Source organism: Passer domesticus, chromosome 11 (assembly GCF_036417665.1).
Source record: "Passer domesticus isolate bPasDom1 chromosome 11, bPasDom1.hap1, whole genome shotgun sequence".
NCBI lineage: Eukaryota > Metazoa > Chordata > Aves > Passeriformes > Passeridae > Passer > Passer domesticus.
Window position 1 is genome coordinate 31,328,680 of NC_087484.1, and position 21,317 is coordinate 31,349,996.

The window sequence follows — 21,317 nt, forward strand, 5'->3', positions numbered from 1 at the left end:
CGGGACAGCGGTGGCAGCAAGAGCTGCGGGACTGGCGGAGGACAAGGCACCATGGCCCTTGATCTGCGCCTCCTACTCCTGCTGCTCCTGGCCGTGGCCCTGCCTGCCAGGGCTGCCCAGGCTGCTCCGCTGCAAGCGCGGCGAGCAGGTGAGCCGGCAGCCTGGCTGCCCTTTCCCGGGACAGCGCTCCCTGCTCCCTGGGAAGCGCTGGGGATGCTTTTGCCCAGGACTTTAGGGAGGGTTTCCTCTGTGGGAGGGAGAGAGACCCCACGGGCCGTGGGCTACTCCAGCCACCCCTCCAGAGATATTGCAAAGGGCCTGCAAAGAGGTTGGAGAGCGACCAGGAGCCAGTCCAGAGCTCCACAGGCCCCTGTGTAGCTTTGGCTATGTCCATTTGCATCTGGCTCCCACAGCCTTACCCAACACCCCTGCAGTGCCCAGTTCCCTGTGGCAGAAGGGGATCCCAGCACACCATGGAAATGGTTCTGATCTCTGCTCCCTTCTAGACTGGAATAGTGACATGGGTTTCCAGGAAGTCCTGATGAATGATGGTTTGAAGTTCCTGGAGGATGCTGGAGGCAAGTTTTCATTCTGCTTTTCCTGAGTGAATAATCAGGATCAATTCAACAAAAGCTCACTTATAAACCAGTTCCCTTAATATAATCTTAAGGTTGAAAGAATCTGGAAACCTTGCCCTGCTCCCTTCTGGAGCCTTGAGGGATCCCACGGGATCACTGTCAGTGGGAGGAAGGAGCATTTAGCTTTCAGTCTTCCTCCCGTGTGCAATGCCAGTGTGTCCTTCCGTGTGCTCTGTGCAGTCACAGAGAGGAGCAGAGAGGGAAGGGGCCGGGCCCAGGGCTGTGCCCCGGGGCTGAGCCTTGTGGGCAGCCTGAGGATCTCCTGCAGTGCCACAGGAGCTCTTCTGTCCTGCTTTTCTTTGCAGCTGAACCTGCTGGTGAAGGCCCCACATCCAGGACTGAGGCTCTGGGAGATGCTGAGGGTAGGTCAAGGCCTTTCCCCTAGGAGAGCTGCCAGCTCAGAGCCCAAAGCTGGGCCAGGGAGGCAGCGCTGCAGGTGCCAGCACAGAACCATGCACGTGTGTGCCCTCGCCCTGCGCGATCCCCTCACCGCTCCTGCGGCTCAGTGGTGCCCGTGCAGATCAGCAGAGATGGCAGAAGCTTCTGTGGCTGTTGAGTTACAGGTGTGTCTGCAGGGAGGACTTTCATACGTCCTTTGGTGGTTATTGCTGACAAGCCCAGCTCCCATGGCAGGGGTGAGTATTGTGTCCCTGCTGACCCCACAAGTTGAGCCCTGCTTTTGTGGGTTCCATTCCTGGGAAATTGAACTATTTTTCTCTAAGTTCCTCCAAACAGGAAGATGCAAGACACAAGTGACAAGATATCCCTGGAACGATCCAAACAGACGAGGCAAGTGCTGAAGGAACTCCTGCAGACAAGACAAGGTGGGTGCATTTGCCTCATGCTTCCCCTGGGACTCAGCAGCCGGGGGCTTTGGCTGCACATCTGGACGCATGGTTCCCGGCACAGCGGGAAGGGATCCATGGCCCATTCCAAATGAGGAATGTTTCCATCTGATCCAGCTGTCTCTTTTGCATTCTCCAGAAATTAAAGGAAAGCCTATGCAGAAGGAAGCATTTCCCGGTGGAAGCAGTGGCTCCATGCCAGCCTCTGCTCCAGGAAGGGAGGTGATGCCAGGCACAATCAAGGAAGGTAATTGCTGTGCCTCTGGGCCTGAGCCCTGCTGAGGCTTGAGCTGCCCTCTCTGCTGCTTGGCAGTGCAGGCACAGCCTGGACTAGAGCGGCACAGCCCAGGGGAATTATCCTGAGCAGGCTCAGGGCACTCGGGTACTGAGCAGTCCTGCTGGGGTCCCTCCATGGGAGACATGTCCTGAAACCTGGCAGTGACTGCATGGGGTGCCCACGGTGGGGAAAGGACAGAGGGGAAGAGCAAGGCTCCAGTGTGGCCTGAGAGGGCCTGGCTGTTTGCCATTGGGATCTGGGGGAGCTGTCCCATCAGAAGGAGGGCAGGAGGGGACAAGGAAGGGAGGGAGAGATGGATAGCTGTGGCACTGCCTGCTGCAGTTTGCCCCAGGGCTTTTGTGAGGATTTCTTCTGTGTGTGAGGGAGAGAGCCTCGGGGCTCTGCACTGCTCAAGCCAGCCCTCCCAGGGATGTTGCTGAGGGCAGGGAAACAGTGTGGAGGGTAATCAGGAGCCAGCCCAGAGCTCCCCAGGCCCCTTTGCACCTTTGGCCATGTCCATTCACATCTGGCTCCCACGGCCTTACCCAACCGCCCTGCAGTGCCCAGTTCCCTGTGGCAGAAGTGGATCCCAGCACACTCTGTTAAATGTTCTCATCTGTGCTCCATTCTAGATGAGGTTGCTGGGAAGGCTTCTCCATCAGCTTGGATGAATAAAGTTTTGATGCCCTTGGAGCCTCCTGCGGGTATGTTCTCAGTGTGCTACTGAGCAAGAATTGCTGACAAGCGGGCAGGAACCAGGTGAAAGAAGCTGCTGTGGCTGTTGTGTTACAGATGTGTCTACAGGGAGGACTTCTCCAGCTCCTACCTTGGATGCTGTACACAAGCCCAGCTCCCATCACAGGGGTGAGTAGTGTGTCCCTGCTGACCACACAGGCTGAGCCTTGCTTTTGTGGATCCATTCCTGGGAAATGGAAATATTTTTCTCTAAGGTTCTCCGACAAGGAAGATCCTATACACAACAGATAAGATATCCGTGGAACAATCTAAACAGAGGAGGCAAGAGCTGAAGGAACTCCTGCAGACAAGACAAGGTGGGTGCATTTACCTCATGCTTTCCCTGGATCTCAGCAGCCGGGGGCTTTGGCTGCACATCTGGACACACCGTGCCTGGCGCAGTGGGAAGGGATCCATGGCAGCCTCGCTACCCCGCTGCTGCTTTCATGCCCTGCAGGGATGTTTCCCAGCCTGGCCTGGCAGCAGCTTCTGCCCAGCCTCTGTAGGAAGTTTTTTGGCATCAGCTGACAGGCAGCCCAAACTCTAACACATCCTGAGATCCCCCACAATATCCAGCCCTGCAGATTAGGAAAAGGGTGTCTGTTTGGAGGTGGAAGTGCTGCCATCATGCCACCGTAACCTGGCCATTTTCCTACTCCATAAATTTCACAAATATTACCTCTGATGCCACCGCCCAAGTAGGGAAGAGCCCCATCTGATGCAGCTGTCTCCCTTCCTTTGTCAAGAGATGGACATAGTGCTTCAGTGGAAGGTGGCATTTATTGAAGGAAGCACTCCATCTTCGGTGCCAGCCCCTGCTGCAGGAAGGAAGGCAAAGCCAGACACGGGCACAGGCACAGCAGGTAATTGCTGTGCCGGGCTCAGCCCTGGCCGGGGCTGTGTGGCATCAGCTCTTCCCCCAGGGCCTGCCCTTGCCCGGCCCGGCAGCAGCCAAAGCTGGAGGTGCCTCGGCTTCCAGGCCTCTGGAGCTGGTTCAGAGCCCCGGGGAAACGGGACTGGTGCAGCAACGTCCCTGGCGCTGCAGCTGCTGCGGAGCTGGCCCTGAGTGCCCAGAGGCCCAAGGCACAGGAGCAGCCCCGAGCGGGAGCCCTGCCGCCAGCCCAGGGCCAGAGCCAGCCCTGGCACACAATGGAAACAGTTCTCATCTTGGTTTGCTTCCAGACTGGGAGGCTGGGAAGGATTCTGCATTAGCCTGGCGCTCTGAAGTTGTGAAGCCCTCTGGGCATTCTGCAGGTATGTTCTCACTGTCCCACCAAGGCATAATGTTTGACTGTCTGGCAAGAACCAGGTGACAGAAGCTTCTGTGGCTGTTGTGTTCCAGGCGTGTCTGCAGGGACGACTTCACCAACTCCTACCTTGGATGATACAGAAAAGCCCAGCTCCCATGGCAGGGGTGAGTAGTGTGTCCCTGCTGACCCCACAGGCTGAGCCCTGCTTTTGTGGAATCCATTCCTGAGAAATGGAACTACTTTCTCTTAAGGTCCTACAACAGGAGAGACCAAAGACATGGCAGAAAAGAAATTCCAGGACCCATTAGAAATCATGTGGCAAATGCTGAAGGAATGTCTGCAGAGAAGACAAGGTGGGTGCATTTCCCTCATGCTGTCCCTGGGACTCAGCAGCCGGGGGCTTTGGCTGCACATCTGGACACGCCGTGCCTGGCACAGCAGGAAGGGATCCATGGCAGCCTCGCTGCCCCGCTGCTGCTTTCACGCCCTGCAGGGCTGTTTCCCAGCCTGGCCTGGCTGCAGCTTCTGCCCAGCCTCTGCAGGAAGGCATTTGGCATCAGCTGACAGGCAGCCCCAATTGCACCACAGGCCATGCCCACCCTCAGATCCCCTCCAAATTCCTTCTGTCCAGGCAGATCAGATGTTGGAGCTGTTTGGGGAAGGAACCAGCCTTGGGTTGTCCCAAAATCCTGGGTGTTTTCAGTTCCTTATCCATTTATTTCACAAGGGATGCTTCCTGAAGTTGTCACCTTCCCCATTGCCAGTCAGGAATGTTTCCATCTGATCCAAATGTCTCTTTTCCATTCTCCAGAAATAAAAGGAGAGCCTGTGCAGAAGGAAGCATTTGCAAGAGGAAGCAGTGGTTCCATGCCAGCCTCTGCTCCAGGAAGGGAGGCAATGCCAGGCACAGGCACGGGAGGTAATTGCTGTGCCTCTGGGCCTGAGCCCTGCTGAGGATTGAGCTGTCCTCTCTGCTGCTTGGCAGTGCGGGCACAGCCTGGACTAGAGCGGCACAGCCCAGGGGAATTATCCTGAGCAGGCTCAGGGCACTCGGGTACTGAGCAGTCCTGCTGGGGTCCCTCCATGGGAGACATGTCCTGAAACCTGGCAGTGACTGCACGGGGTGCCCATGGTGGGGAAAGGACAGAGGGGGAGAGCAAGGCTCCAGTGTGGCCTGAGAGGGCCTGGCTGTTTGCCCTTGGGATCTGGGGGAGCTGTCCCAGCAGAAGGAGGGCAGGACGGAGGGAGGGAGGGAGGGAGGGAGGGAGGGAGGGAGGGAGGGAGGGAGGGAGGGAGGGAGGGAGGGAGGGAGGGAGGGAGGGAGGGAGGGAGGGAGGGAGGGAGGGAGGGAGGGAGGGAGGGAGGGAGGGAGGGAGGGAGGGAGGGAGGGATAGCTGTGGCACTGCCTGCTGCAGTTTGCCCCAGGGCTTTAGGGAGGATTTCCTCTCTGTGTGAGGGAGAGAGCCCCAGGGCCCTGCACTGCTCAAGCCACCCCTCCCAGGGATGTTGCTGAGGTAGGGAAAGAGTGTGGAGAGTGATCAGGAGCCAGCCCAGAGCTCCCCAGGCCCCTGTGCACTTTTGGTCATGTCTATTCACATCTGGCTCCCACAGCCTTACCCAACCGCCCTGCAGTGCCCAGTTCCCTGTGGCAGAAGGGGATCCCAGAATGCCACTGATATCGTTCTGGTCTCCGCTCCCTTCTAGACTGGAATCATGACTTGGATTTTTTGGAAGCCCTGCTGGAAAATGGCTTGAAATTCCTGGATGATGCTGGAGGCTATTCCTCCGTGTGCCTTTCTTGACAGAATAATCAGTGTCAATGTGACAAGATCTCACTCATAAGCCATTTCCCTTAATATTATGTAAGGGCTGAAGTTTTCTGAGAATCTTGCCCTGCTCCCTTCTGGAGCCTTGAGGGATCCCACAGGATCACTGTCAGTGGGAGGAAGGAGCATTTAGCTTTCAGTCTTCCTCCCGTGTGCAATGCCAGTGTGTCTTTCTGTGTGCTCTGTGCAGTCACAGAGAAGTGCAGAGAGGGAAGGGGCCAGGCCCGGGGCTGTGCCCCGGGGCTGAGCCTTGTGGGCAGCCTGAGGATCTCCTGCAGTGCCACAGGAGCTCTTCTGTCCTGCCTTTCTTTGCAGCTGAACCTGCTGGTGAAGGCCCCACATCCAGGACTGAGGCTCTGGGAGATGCTGAGGGTAGGTCAAGGCCTTTTCCCTAGGAGAGCTGCCAGCTCAGAGCCCAAAGCTGGGCCAGGGAGGCATCGCTGCAGGTGCCAGCACAGAACCATGCACGTGTGTGCCCTCGCCCTGCACGATCCCCTCACCACTCCTGCGGCTCAGTGGTGCCCGTGCAGATCAGCAGAGATGGCAGAAGCTTCTGTGGCTGTTGAGTTACAGGTGTATCTGCAGGGAGGACTTCTCCAGCTCCAGGGCTGGGTGCTTGGCCCCAACCCAGCTCCCATGGCAGGCGTGAGTAGTGTGACCCTGCTGACCCCACAGGCGGAGCCCTGCTTTTGTGGGATCCATTCCTGGGAAATGGAACTACTTTCTCTTAAGGTCCTCCAAAAGGGAAGACCCAAGATACTGCAGCTAAAATGTCTCATGACTCAGGTGAATTCCTGAGACAAACACAGAAGGAAGCACCCGGAGGACAAGGTGGGTGCATTTCCCTCATGCTTCCCCTGGGACTCAGCAGCCGGGGTCTTTGGCTGCACATCTGGACACGCCGTGCCTGGCACAGCAGTAAGGGATCCGTGGCAGCCTCGCTGCCCTGCTGCTGCTTTCACACCCTGCAGGGCTGTTTCCCAGCCTGGCCTCGCTGCAATACCTCCCCAGCCTCTGCAGGATGGAATTTGGCATTAGCTGATAGGGTGCCCCAACTGTACTGTGGGCCTGAGATCCCCTGCCATTTCCCAGTCTCTGAGAAGATCAGGAGGTGCAGCTCTTTGCACAAGGGAGTGCACTGGCCCAACCCCAATTACCTGAGCTTTTACCTGTCACTTTGACAAGCATTGCCTCATGAAGATGCCACCTCCCCAATGGGGAATGTTTCCATTTGATCCAGTTGTCCCTTTTTTCCTTTTTCAAGTGATGGACCAAAAGGCTGTGCAGAAGGAGGAACAGCCAGGGAGAAGCAGTGGCTCATTGGCAGCCCTAGCTGCAGGAAAGAAGGCAATGACAGACACAGGCACAGGCACAGCAGGTAATTGCTGTACCGGGCTCAGCCCTGGCCGGGGCTGTGTGGCAGCAGCTCTTCCCCCAGGGCCTGCCCTTGCCCAGCCCGGCAGCAGCCAAAGCTGGAGGCGCCTCGGCTTCCAGGCCTCTGGAGCTGGTTCAGAGCCCCGGGGAAACGGGACTGGTGCAGCAACGTCCCTGGCGCTGCAGCTGCTGCGGAGCTGGCCCTGAGTGCCCAGAGGCCCAAGGCACAGGAGCAGCCCCGAGCGGGAGCCCTGCCGCCAGCCCAGGGCCAGAGCCAGCCCTGGCTCCCGAGTGAGCAGGGGCTGCGCTGGGTCCTGACAGGGCCTGAGCCTGTCCCCTGGGGCTGGGGGAGCTGTCACGGGGCAGGGAGTGCCAGGGCTGGCAGTGGCTGCTCAGGGATGGCTTTGGCCCGTGTCCCTGGCAGCAGCCACTGCCCAAGCAGCTGCGCTGCCCCCGGGCTCTCCTCCCGGCCTGCCGGGCTTTGTTGGCTGGCACAGCCTGTGCCAGGGCCGGCAAGGTGCCTGCAGGCCCCAGCTCTGGGGGAAACAGAGAACGTCCTGCCCGTATCCACCATGCTGCCAGCTCAGCAGTGCAGCACAGCACGGGCTCACGCTCCCCATCGCTCCCACAGATGCAGGCAGCACCACAAGACCTGTTCCTAATGCCCAGGATGGCTTCGGAAGGGGTTTCTGTCAGGGAACCGGCTGCTGGCTAGGGTTACTGGGAGGCATGCTTTATTTGGAGTTTGTCTTCATGATGTGCTGCATTGGAATCTGGTATTCCTGGAACAGAAAACAGTGAGTGTTTTGTGCTCTCCCCCTCAAACAGCTTCTTTTGAAAGTCTAACGTGGACAGGGAACATTCCCATTGAGGCTGCAGTGGAGTTGTGGCCAGTCCATGATTGTCCAAATAACTCTGCTGAGGGTTCTGCTGCTGCCCAGTGCTTCCATTGGCCTCTCAATTGCTGGGCCTTGTCCTGGGGGCCCCGCTGGGGCTGCAGCCAGTGCTGGCTCCCACTGAGGCTGCCTGGCCAAGAGCAGCCCCAGGGGCACAGGGCAGAGGCAGAGGGAGGTGGGGAGGAGAAAGAGCAGGGCCGAGATTGCCCTTGAAAGGCAGAGGCGCTCTGGGGCCCGCTCCTGGCCAGGGACCCTGCCCAGAGCCGTGCCCTGCTGGCCGGGGCCTTGAGGGGCAGCTGTCCAGCTGGGCCCAGCTGTGCCAGCAGCTCCAGCCGTGCTGGGGAGCCTTGCCAGCTCTGGGCCCTGCTGTGCAGGAGGGTCCCTGTGTGCCACTGGCAGCTGGGGCCTCAGCCACCTCCTCTCTGCACAGGAGCACCTCTGGACAGCAGTTGGAAGATGGTGGCTGCACCTCACACCCAGACAGCGTGAGCAGCTCCTCCAGCAGCAGGAACGGCCTGGACAGCCCTCTCAAGTGTTCTGTGAAGAGGACCCCAGAACAACCGTCTACGAGGAAGCCTCTTATTGCCCCATAGATCCCACTGCCACCTGCTCTCCCCATGGGCCTCCCCAAGCTGCCTTCATCCCTTTTTTTCTCTCCATCTGTCCCATCCCAGCCAACCCGAGTTCCTCCAGAGACACCAGGACCAGCCCAGCACCTTCCAGCCCTTCCTGAGACCAACACATCCCTTCCTCTGCCCCTGAGCCCTCTGGCCTTGCCCTCTAAGAAACACTGAAGGTGACACCCCACCCCACCCTCCCCCCCCCCCCCCCCCCACTTGCAGGGTAGGCAATGGCCTATTCTTCTGTTTAAATAAAGAGATGGATCCGTGTTGTGGTTTGAAATCAAAACCAGTGAGAGACTCCAAGTCAGAAATACAATTTATTAGGAAAAAGAAAAAAAAAAACCAAAATACTTGCAATAATACAAAAGGAAAACCACTGACAGGGTCAGAATACAGCCTGACACCCTGCTAGTTAGGGTGGTGGAAGCAGTCCAGATGAAATGGACTTGTGGAAGTGGTGATCCTGTAGAAACAATCTGGTAGCTCTCATCCTCTGGAAAAGCATTGGGTAAGGGCGGCGGTTCCTCTGGGAATCCAGTGGAAAGACTGCTTGTTGTGTCCCAAAACCCAGATTATATCCAGCTGGGGATGCTTAGCTCCTCCCCCATGGGCAGAGCATCTCACAGTGGGCTGATATCATTCTGCCTCATGCTGTGGGTCCTTGATTAGCCATTAAACAGAAATTGCTCTGGGAGGGAGTTATCTCTGAGTCATGTGGCAAGACATTGATGGGCCCATTAACAGGAGATAAGGAAGAAACAATGCCCCTGCTGGTTTCAGCAGCTCTTGAGGATGGGATTAGAATACATCTTTACACTGCAACCTAGGACAAGTGGTCACCCCAGTGTCCAGGTGGCAGCAGCAGCAAAGCCCACCCAGCCCCAGCACTGACTGAGCTCCATGCCCAGGAGGAGCCGTGGATGCCCACGGTGTGGGCAGGCAGAAGCCAGGCAGGGGCTGCTGTTGAAATGGAGGTTTTGGGGGGTTCAATTAAGTTAGCAATATATGGACTAAGCATTTAAATTTTAAATTGTAGAATTATGTGTTGAATTTTAACCTTTTACTTAAGAAACCTCTGCCAAGGTACAAAGGGCATAGGAAAATGCAAATTTCTGAAGCTTCTTGCTATGAAGGACAACACCAGCATAATAAATTGGGCAGGAGATCTTTCTCCTTTTTAATGCCTTTATTTAAAAAATTCAGCTCAGGCTGGGGAGAAATGACAGGTCGCCCACACCCCTGCTGCTCCCAGGAGTGGCACGAAGGAGGAGGATGATGCAGCTGTGTCCGCTGGTATGCAGGCGGAGCTGGGGCTTCCGTCCTCGAGGGAGTAGTGGGAATTCTGCTTTTTTGGTCTAACATTCCAGGTCCTCTTTCTAGCTGACATCTTTTCAGGTTAGGGTGAGGAGTAAAAAGGATCTTAGCAGATACTACGGATTCAGTTCCTCACCTTTAGACATTACTTAGGTTTCATAATTCCATGTTGGCTTCTTGATTTTAGGTTTTTTTTTCCTGGAAAATTGCAAAATTTGGTGAAATGCATTCTCATCTGCATACTAGCTCTGATGTCACCTCCCCCTGCTACCTGCAGGCTCCTGGGAAGCAGCAGGGGGACAATTGCGCTTGATTTCTAACCATTAACAGGTAATTGAAGAAAAACTATTAACAAGAGGTGATTGCAACATGAAGCTATCAACAACAGTCAACACTTCAACTCTCAACAACTGGCCCAACCTGTTTAACTTTGCAGCCTTAAAAAAATTGGATAATTTGTGGGGGTGAACACACCAAGTGTGGAGACACGAGGCTTGACTCCATTTCAGAAGGCTGATTTATTATATATTCTATTAAAATACTACATTAAAACTATACTAAAAGAACAGAGAGGAAAAAATGACCAGAAGGCTACAAAGAAGAAGAATAGAATAGAATGCATAACAAAAATCTTGTGACTGCTCACAGGCTCAACACAGGTGGCTGTGATTGGTCATCAAGTGAAAACAATCCACATGGACCAATGGAAGATGCACCTGTTGCATTCCACAGCAGCAGATAGTTATTGTTTACATTTCTTTCCTGAGGCCCTCAGCTCCTCAGGAGGGGAAAAATCCCAGGAACAGGTTTTTAATAAAATATCATAGCTACAGATGAATGTTTTACTCATAACACCAGGACAAGACCAGGGAATGCAAGAAGCCTACACAAAGGAGCTCCTCTGTCTCCAAGCTGATCAAAACCAACAGACGTACTCAGATAAGCACCAGGGGACCACAGTGCACGCAGAAATGAGAAAAGTTCAAAAGTTCAGTCGTGAGGAAGACCACAGCCTTCAGCCTCAGAGTCCACCAAAGACCCCAGTATGACCACCACAGGAAACAACGCGTGCCCAGAAGGGCGTGGATCTCATCACCATGTGAGGGGAGGACAGGCGGGGCCAGGGGTTGAATATGCATGAAGAGATTATGTAATGTCTTGTATATGGAACATATTTGTGAACAAAGATGTGGCTCGGACCAGGGCTTGGGGCACAAGTTTTCACGAGAGCCGTCTCGCTTGTGCCAGGCCCTGACACGCATACCCACTTCATAACTACATCAGGTTGTGGAGTCCATTTATTCCGCATATCGCTTCACTTGGCGACCCAGATGGGACTAACTCTGCTCACCTGCTGGTCCGGCTGGGCACAGATCCTCTCAGGTGTGCCACGGGACTCTTCCCCAGGAGAGACTTGGTGCCTCGGCTGTACACTGCAGAGAGCAGACCACAGCGCATTGCGACTGTGGACAGAAGTGGTATGTATTCCTTTCCTTTTTATAGGGTTGGCTACTGATAAGTCGCATAAGAGACGTCTTTGTGTGCAGTTTTGCACAAGCAGTTTGCAAGCAATCGTCTGCCGGGGAGAAGCTGGTGGCGGGGGGTCCCCAGCTGACAGAGCAGCTGGCGGAGCGTTGGTTTGAACTGTGATTGTGTATGGTTATCACGTCCGGACGTGTGTGCTTGTGTGTGTGTGTGGGTGTGAGTGAACGGTGAAACACGCTGCGGGGAGTGAGGTCTTGGTTTAGTTTCTCTGGTAACTGTGGTTTTTCAAAGAACATTTCAAGGGTGCCGGGTCGCCGTGAGCGTGGCGCAGGTCGGCGCGGCGGGCAGAGGCGGCGCAAAGCCGGGGCAGCAGCGGCCAGCCGGCAGCACCTGGGAGAGCAAGCAGCGCATGCCCAGCGCAGGCAGCCCCTGGCCTGCAGCACATGCGTGGTGCACGGCGGCTCCAACGAGCGGGGCCAGCGCGGTGCAGGGCCATGAGCTGGGCCTTGCCAAATTGCTCTTGGCGCAGCGGGCCGACAGCACGGCTGGCAGGCACTCGGGGCATAAGCCGCGGTTTGTAGGGTTGCTTTGAACACCGCTAGCTGATAGCACAGCTAGCAGGAGCACGGTACAAGTCAGCATTTGCAAGCAAGCGCCGCTGGTTGGTAAGGGGCAGGAACCACCTGCAGGCAGCCAGCAAGCCCGCCTGGACTAAGAGTTAAGTGTTTGCTGTGTGATAACACTGCCCTTCAGTCTTGACAGCTGTTACTAGGAGAGCCTTTGAATTAAGGGGTTTGCTGCTGCTTTTTTCTTTTTTTTTTTTTTTGGTACAAGCTGAAATAAATGGGCAGGAGATCTTTCTCCTCTTTAATGCCTTTATTTAAAAGGATCAGCTCAGGTGGAGAGCAATCGATGGGTTGTGCCCACGCCGCTGCTGCTCCCAGGAGTGGCACAGAGGAGGAGGGTGATGCAGCTTTGTCCGCTGGTCTGCAGGCAGAGCTGGGGATTCCATCCTCTTGAGAGATTAGGAGATTCCACCTTTTTGGTCCATCACCTTGGTTCCTCTCTCTAGTCAAGATTCTTTCAGGTGAGGGTGAGAAGCAAAAAGGATCCAAGCAGGCATTGGACTATGCTCCCATCCTTAGACATCACCTACGTACCCATAGTTCTATGTTGGCTCGTTGTTTTTAGGGGTTTCCCTGGAACACTGCAAAATTTGGTGCAATGCATTTGTCATCTGCATACTCGCTCTGATGCCACTCCCATTCTCCTGGTACTTGCAGGGTCCCGGCATCCCTCCCTGGCAAGCCTCAGGGGGACAAGGGTTAAACGCTAACCATTAACAGGTAATTGAAGAACAACTCTTAACAATGAAGCTAACTTAACAGCGACTGGTCCAACTTGTTTTAACTCTGCAATCTGAAAAAAAATAGATAACAATTTATTCACAACACAAGCGAGAGGTGATTTGCCCATGGTTGCTGCCTAACTTCAAGCCTGGGCTGGGAGAGCTCGGCCTCTGAGACATGCTCTTCACAGGTGGTTTCAGCTTGAACCGAGTCAGTCTCTTCATCCGTCAGGGGCTGGGGAGTCATAGAACGGGAGGATGGAGGGAGAGACAGAGTGTTCTTGGGAGGGATATACCGCAGTTCAACACGTTGCTATCGAGCCTTTGACTGGGAACACCCCACAGCTGAAAGAGTGCTTAGAAACGCCTTGACCTGGGGGCTTGAAGGGGTGATTCCCAGTTTTGTGTGCAGACTGACAGCTTTTCACTGGGAGCCAGACTGGCACACAGCTTGGCTTCTCCTTCAGTGCAGAAAGTGTCAGAGGAGGTGGTATTGTGTTTCATATGGACAGAGACCTGCATGCCATGCATGTACCCCTGAACTGCCAAGATACTATAACCAAGATGTACATGCAAGGTGTGAAATAGTGAATTTAATCTGTGGAAAAAGTCACCTAGACCCTGAGACATGGGAAGACATCTTTGAAGAGGATTGGGAAAGGATAAAGGAGTGGCACAGCCATATCAAAAGGAAGAATTAAGGAATTTTTCCTTTTCTATTCTCCCCAGTGGTTTGGATTGTACCCTTAGGAGTTTGTAACTTTGTGTGGGACTGAGCAAACAACAAACAAGTAAAAGTTAATGGTGGAGTGTTATATATTAATTATGAAATTAATTTGTATTTTAATGTTAATAACAATTAGTTATTTGAAGTATTATTGATTGTTAAATTGGTTATTAATATTTTTGTACATTGATTATTTGATTAATTATTACTTTTTAAAAATAACTCTGAAGAAGCAGAAAAAAGGAGTTTTGATTTGCGACTGACATCTGGACATTCGGAACTGAGTAAGCTAAAGCTTGCTCTAAAAAGACATCATGGCAACAAGGCAGAGTAAGGAAGTACATAAAGCCAACCCATTAGGTTGTGTCTTAGCACAGTGGAGAGAAATAACAGGCAAAGGGGGCAGGCAAAATTTTAAAAAGCCTAATTATATATTGCTCCCATTGGTGGCCATGATATCACCTGGAGGATGGGGCAAGGTGGCCTCCTACAGGTACATTGGAATAGAATACCCTGTTACAGCTAATGTTGTTTCCATGGAGGGAAGGAAATGGAAGGAGGTTTCTTACTATGATATGTTTTTCTCCCTCCAAAATAATCCTGATTAGCAAAGGGACTGTGCCATCAGAGCCCCCTCTGACCCCCTCGTTTTGGCTCTTGAAAGAGAAAACAGAAGCAAAATGGGAGAACTGAAATGGGGCTGCTCAACCTGTAGCATAAGACAGAGATGCACCAGGACCGATTAAGTTTATCGCACAGCACTAGAGGAACAAGAACAAGATCTAGCTGACCTATTTAGCCCTCACTTGGGAGGGCAGGGGGGAAGGGGTAGAGACTTGGGAGGGGCTCCATCTACACCACCTACACCACCTAGTCGACCGCTTCCACTATTCCTCCTACTCCTCCTCCTCCTCCTTTGGAGAAGACACCAGCTCCAACCCCTCCAGGCAGCCCAATAGCATCCCGAACCAGAGGACAAATACTGCAGGCCCCTTTTCTGGAGACAGTAAAACCAGGCCGAGAAAAGGTATTAGTTAAGGTGCCCTTCTCCACCCTTGGTTTGGAAGCATGGGAAAGGGTTGCAGGAAATTACCAAAATGACCCAGTAAACACTGCTAAACATCTAGGATACATTATGAAGCAGCACAATCCAGACTGGGGTGCTATTCAATTGTTATTAGACACATTCACTGAAACAGAAAGCTAGATGGTTTTAAAAACAGCTGGGAACCAGGTAGCAGACCACTTTAGACAACAACCAGTGGACCTAAAGGAACATTTTCCACTTCAGGACCCAGGCTGGAACCTGAACCAACCAGTACAAAGACAGAGGCTAAAAAATTATCCGGATTGGCTTATATTGGGAGTGGAAAGAGCAACGCCTGAAACTATAAATTGGTCAGCTTTATATGCTATTAAACAGGCACCCTCAGAATCCCCCAGAGAGTTCCTAGACCACCTGAGAAACACAATGCGACGCTATACACCACTGGACCCTGCATCTGATGTGGGGATTTGCTGGAACCCAGGACGCCCCTCTGGGTGCCCTGGATGACACGTGCCCCTGGCAGAGGGCTGGGGAGTCCTGGCAGGAAGCCATAGACACTTGGGATTTTGATCTTAACCCATAGAGCAAATTACCAACCTTGTATGAAGAATCACAAGTCACAGAAGTTTAAATAGAGTGATAATGAATTAATCCCAGGGTGAAACGTGGAATTTGGGGGATTTTACTAGAGGGGGTCTAGGAGGCAAGATGGAGGGATTTGGGCGTTGTCCTATTTTTCTTCCTTCTTCTTCCTAGCTTCCATCTTCTTGGTGATGGTGGCACATTTGGATTGGTTTAGACTAGAAGTAGACAGTCTAACAGAGGTGACTGGTATTGGAAAATAATGATCAATGAAGTACATGTACTTCATAGTATAAAATGAAGACACCAGCCCAGGGGCAGGCAGCGTGCCCATGACAGATCTGCAGATCAGACCTCTGCAGGTCTGAAAAAGAATGGTTTAGATAAGAGACAATAAACAACCTTGTGAACCAGAGCTGAAGAATTCCAACTCTTTCTTCCACTGTCGGGCTGGGAAAAAAGAACTCTCGGGGAGGGTCATCCTGACTGCAGGAAACCTGAGAGGGATACAACAACTAATTAATCTATTTTTGGGACAGTCCAAGGGGGATATTCGGTGCAAACTCCAAAAAGTCTGAGAAGAAAATATACGGAATTTAGAAACTTGATTGGGGGAGGCTTGGAGAGTCTTTAGCAACAGAGAAGAAGGGGATAAACAAGGGATGAAAAACTTAATAGCAATAGTGCAGGAGGAACGGAAAGAAAGACGTGAAAGTGGGCAGGGAGCACCCAGGCAAGGCCCTCCTCGATCCGGCAGAAATCAATGTGCAAACTGTAAGAAACAGAGCCATTGGAAGAAGGACTGTCCAGAGCAGAAAGAGAATGGTCAAGGGAATCAAAGGAGAGGAGGGGTGTTTGCCCATGTGCAAGACAATTAGGGGGGACTGGAGGAAACTACCCCAGCAGGCTCTCTGGTTGTAAAACTAAAGCTGGGGAAATGGAAAAAGAAGGGAAATTCCTAGTCAACCTTTAGAAGCGAGTACCTTCTAGGGGCAAGGTACTCGGTTCTAAATACAGCCTTGATGCCCATAGGGGATGATTATGCTACAGTTACGGGAGCGACTGGCCAAACTGAAAAGGCATTTTTCTTTAGGCCACTAAAATACAAACTGGGAAAGCAGTGGGGGATCCACAAATTTCTATATATGCCCAACTCCCCATAGCGACTTCTGGGCAGAGATTTGCTGGGACAATGACAGCCAACTATTGCATTCAAAAATGGGGAAAATACTCTGGAGGGAAATGATCAAAAGTATGTAGAAATATTGAGTTTGATATTAACCACTAGTCAAGTCACAAGGGAAACTGAAATCGATGAAGATGTAATGAATCAGGTATTCCCTGGGGTATGGGCTTCTGATGTATCAGGGAGAGCAAAAAACGCTCCCCCTATACAGATCAGACTAAAAAGGGAATGCAACCTGTCCGAGTTAAACAGTATCCCCTGAGGAAGGAAGATAAGGATAGCATTAGCCCAGTAATTGAGAACTTTTTAACATCTAGGATTATTAAAAGAATGTCAATCTGATTTTAATGCCCCTATCCTACCAGCCAGCAAACCTGATGAGTCATACAGGTTAGTACAGGATCTGCAAGCCATGAACAAGATAACTGAGGAACTGTATCATGTGGTGGCCAATCCCTACACGTTATTAAATTGCTTAACACCTGAACTAACTTGGTTTACCGTTTCAGCTTTAAAGGATGCCTTCTTTTGCCTTCCTATCCACCTAGCCAGCCAGAAAATTTTTGCATTTGAATGGGAAAGTCCTAAAAGTGGGCAAAGAACTCAACGTACATGGACAGTACCCCCACAGGGATTTAAAAACTCACCCACTTTGTTTGGAGAACAACTTGCAAAGGAATTAGAGGCCTGGGAAGCCCCTCCAGAGGAAGCGAAGCTGCTACGAAGATGACACCCTCATAGCTACACAGACAAGTGAAGCATGCGTGGCCTGGACGGTAAGCCTCTTGAACTTTCTGGGACTCCAAGGGTGCCGGGTATCAAAGAAAAAGGCTCAAGCAGTAAAACAGCAAGTAACTTATCTGGGATACAAAGTCAGTACTGGACAATGTACCCTGGGCCAAAGCCGGAAGGAGGCAATATGCCAGACCCCAAAACCTCAGACTGCAAAAGAACTAGGAACTTTCCTGGCGATGACGAGGTGGTGCAGGTTATGGATCTGTTACTATGGACTGTTTGTTAAGCCCTTATATGAACTTATTGCAACTAAAAGCAGGGAAATCCAATGGACAGAGGAAGCTACGCAGGCTTTCCACCAGCTGAAAAAAGCCCTCATGTCAGCTCCAGCTCTGGGATTGCCAGACGTGAGTAAGCCTTTCCTCTTGTTCTCCAATGAGAAGCAAGGAATTGCCTTGGGAATATTAGCACAGGACCTTGGCCTAGACCAGAGACCAGTTGATTACTTCTCTAAGCAATTGGATGCAGCAGCTAAAGGGTGGCCTGGATGCCTCAGAGCTGCTGCAGGAGTCGCACTGAATATCCAAGAGGCAAGTAAATTCACCCCGGGCCACAAAATGACTGTGCCAGTGTCTCACACGATGTCTGCAGTGCTGGAGGTGAAAGGCGGACATTGGCTTTTCCCGCAACGATTTCTGAGATACCAAGCTATTATGGTGGAGCAAGATGATGTGGACATAGTGGTGACTAACATTGTCAATCCAGCCTCCTTCCTCAGTGGAAACCAAGGGGAGCCAGTGGAGCATGACTGCCTGGAGACTATCGAGGCAACCTATTCCAGCCACCCCTCTCGAGAATGCAGAAATCTGGTTTACTGATGGAAGCAGTTATGTCATCAGAGGAAAACAACACGCTGGGTACCCAGTTACTACCTGCAAGGAGGTAACAGAATCTGGGATGGATACCTCTGCACAAAAGGCCAAGATAATTGCTCTAACTCGGGCCTTGGAATTGGCAAAAGGGAAAGAAATAAACATATATATGGACTCAAAGGATGCATTTGGAGTAGTGTATACTCATGGAGCCATTTGGAAAGAAAGAGGCTTGCTGAACTCTCAAGGGAGAAACATTAAACATGCGTCAGAAATGCTGCGACTCCTAGAAGCAGTCTTGTTACCAGAAGAGGTGGCAATCATGCACATTGAGGCATTTATCAGAAGATAAACTCAGAACTGGAAGAAGGAAATGAGCTGGCAGATAGGGAAGCAAAAGAAGCAGTGAAAAATGAGGTAATAACTGAGGCAGCCCTGATTCCAGGTGGGCAAATTTCCTTAAAATACAACAAATTAGACAAAAAAATTGATCTATGAGCAGAAAGGAGCCTATAACCAAGAGGGATAGGCCACCACAGAGGGAAAATTAATTATACCCTCTGACTAATTATGATCTCTAAAAAGGGAGGAATATCAGAAAACACATTGGGAAATTGATGCCCTACATATCTAAATGAAAGGATCATTGATAGAAATTTACAAGCCACTATCACCCAAGTGACTCCACAACGTGACCTTTGCCTCCAGACCAATCCCAAGAATATTCCCAAACCTAAACTTGGCCAAATTGGAAAGGGCCATGGACCTGGGCAGTAATGGCAAATCAATTTCACGGAATTGCCAAGAAATGGGGGGTGTAAGTTTTTACTAGTACTAACAGATACCTTTTCAGGGTGGCCAGAAGCATTCCCCACCAGGACTTGTAAAGCTCCGGAGGTAACTAAGGCATTGGTATAGGAAATCATACCATGCTTTGGAGTCCTGGTCACAATCTCCTCGGACAGAGGACCACATTTCATCGCAAAATTAGTGCAACAAGTTAGCCAGTACTTGGGCATAGACTAGGAGCTTCACACCCCATATAACCCAACATCAAGTGTTCAGATAGAGAAAATGAATCATTTGATCAAACAACAAGTTACACGACTGGGACAAGAGGCTAATTTGCCAGGGCCTCAATCCCTCCCATTAGCGCTGCTGCAGATTCAGACCAAACCCAGGATTAAGGAAAAGCTAAGTCCCTTTGAATTGCTTTATGGGAGACCATACACGGCGCAGAAGGGAACATCTGCCCAGGACATATCACTATGTGATTGCTCTGACCAAACAGCTTAGAGCAATCGAAAAATATGTGGCTGGAACTTGGGGTACAGGGCTCGATGCACCAGTACATGATGTGCAGGTTGGAGACTATGTATATGTTAAGTCTCTAAGAGAGAAGGCCCTGGAACCACAATGGGAGGGACCATACCAAGTGCTCCTTACTACCGTCACTGCAATCAAGACTAAGGAACAAAGTGCTTGGATTCACCACAGCCGTGTTAAGAAAGCTCCAGGAGCCCCTTGGAGAATAACAGCGGGTGATGGTAAACTGAAACTGAAACTTACCCGCACAAAATGAATGCATCATGGTGGGTGGGGATTTGCGCTGAAGTGTTGTTTACAATCATCGCTGTCATCCAAAAATTAGAAAGTACTCCTAGCCAGAACAATGCTGAATGGCCTTGGTCCCAAGCCCTTACTCAATACACCGGATCCATAGGAAAACCTTCCCGTGTTAAACCTAACAACAGTAGTCATATGCAAAACACAAATACATAAAGGGCAGGAGAGGGAGAAACAGAGGTTGTGGTGACTTCAAGGGACCATGGGGGAGGTAATTAAGATAGGGTGTAGAATGATTATAGGGACTACCTATAGTAAAGTAACCCAAATCAGTGTAAATAAGCACTGGAAGATTTGCAAGCGTCCAAATGAATTGGACTGTTGGCACAACTTCACATTAAGACAAACTGTCAACATGGTTTGCTTCTGGGCCTGCAACACTATTGGGCTGTCTTTCAAATTTAAAATAAGTGCTATAGCTAAGCCTGTTACAACCCACCCCAGCACTCAAGCACAAACCCAAAATACGCCATTTAAGCTTGAACCTAGATTTTATCAAATTGGCCCATACATAATAAGGAATACGGGTCAACACAACTGTTCTTTAATCCAGTATTATGACATGTCGAACTGGTAATGCAAACTACTATCTCGACAGTTCAGCCAGCTTGTTCCCCCTTCATAAGGTCATCCTTCGAGGGATGGACAAGATGGCTACAAAAACAAGCGCACTTCAGAGACAGAATGAGAAGGGATTTAACCGAGATGTTAGGGACTGGGCTAGGGGTTTTGAATAGGATTGACTCAGAAATGTTACTGAACAAATTAGCTGTAGCAGCTAGCCATCCAATAAAATTAAAACAGCCTTTACAGTCATCTCTTTTGGCATTGGGAAATAGTCAGTGGCAAGTCTCGAGGGTGCTGCCGAAATGGAGAGAAATTGAAGATCAAGACCATAGCTTGCTAGCAGACGCATTAAAGGGGGCAAAGGATAACATATCTTTAGCCCTCAGCTATATACAAACACAATTATGGGTACAGTCAACAGCTGCTTTAATTATAAGAGAAGGAAGTGAAGGGGTGTTTCCCACTGAAGTGCAAGAGGTTGTCTGGGGCAGTACTACAGACATTGAGAAAGATTTCCAGTCTTGGTGGACCATGGTAATTTTACATATAATCCCCCCACTAACACAGCTCCAGCCTTCGTGCTCACTCTGCATAATGGCACAGTTCACGCTATTCACGCCATTGCTGCCTTAGGGCTCAGTCACGAGCAGCCAGCATTATACCCCTCAGAATACAGGGTATGAGCTTGGAAAATCCAGGGGAGATGGCAAACTGTAAACTTGGAACCTTGCATTGCTCAAGAACAACAGGGATTCATCTGTGAGAGTAATGTGATTAGTGCTCAAGACATATGCCTTGACAATGACCAAGGCATTTGCCACTTTGAGATCCACCCAGAGACCAACCAATAAACAGTACTAGTGTATATAGGTGATGGCTGTGTGTGTTTAAGGACTGTGTGTGATGTCATAGAAATTGATAAGAACAAGGTTGCCGGGGTGACACGATCCGTCCTAAGGACGTGATTCGTGAAGGTTCTTTTTCACCTATCTCAGGGTGCAAAAACTGACACGACAAGGGGATTTGTAGTAAAATCAAAACAGAGATACTTTTATTGTATAGCCATAGCAAAGATGCGTTAGAGAGAGAAGGGGAATGAAGAAAGGGGAAAGAGTAAGGAAAAGAAAAAGAAGAGAGGGAGGGCAAGGAGGTATATAGCTACCAGATGTGCGGATGACAAAGTCCCTCGAAGTCCGGTCGACAAAGAGGCCTGTCGTCTTCACGTCAGGGGAGATCTCAAGGGTATCAGTCAGCTCTAACCTTTTTTATAGTCCTTTTGAAATGGGGGAAGGGGACACTTTTCAAAATAGTCTATTGATAAAGGGTACAAAGAGTCCATCAGTAGTCCATCAGGAACAGGTGC

General features: G+C 51.2%; 1 protein-coding gene across 1 annotated transcript; it reads left to right on the top strand.

Annotated features, from left to right (window-relative positions):
• Window positions 1–77: 77 nt before the first annotated feature.
• LOC135278516 (uncharacterized) lies at window positions 78–8,621 on the top strand. Its single transcript, XM_064385059.1, has 20 exons — window positions 78–148; window positions 507–578; window positions 944–1,000; window positions 1,214–1,273; window positions 1,361–1,462; window positions 1,623–1,730; window positions 2,393–2,464; window positions 2,553–2,624; window positions 2,711–2,812; window positions 3,242–3,358; window positions 3,678–3,749; window positions 3,838–3,909; window positions 3,997–4,098; window positions 4,557–4,664; window positions 5,887–5,943; window positions 6,145–6,216; window positions 6,304–6,402; window positions 6,836–6,949; window positions 7,577–7,742; window positions 8,272–8,621. Exons 2-20 carry the CDS (start codon window positions 521–523, stop codon window positions 8,432–8,434), a joined length of 1,773 nt encoding a protein of 590 aa, XP_064241129.1. The 5' UTR covers window positions 78–148; window positions 507–520; the 3' UTR covers window positions 8,435–8,621.
• Window positions 8,622–21,317: the final 12,696 nt, after the last annotated feature.

Bases quoted from the DNA above. Each gene is read 5' to 3' on its own strand.
- LOC135278516 (XM_064385059.1), top strand. From the start codon at position 521: ATGGGTTTCCAGGAAGTCCTGATGAATGATGGTTTGAAGTTCCTGGAG. The intron at 1,731-2,392 runs GTAATTGCTGTG...GCTCCATTCTAG, and splicing joins GCCAGGCACAATCAAGGAAG to ATGAGGTTGCTGGGAAGGCT. The intron at 7,743-8,271 runs GTGAGTGTTTTG...CTCTCTGCACAG, and splicing joins TATTCCTGGAACAGAAAACA to GAGCACCTCTGGACAGCAGT.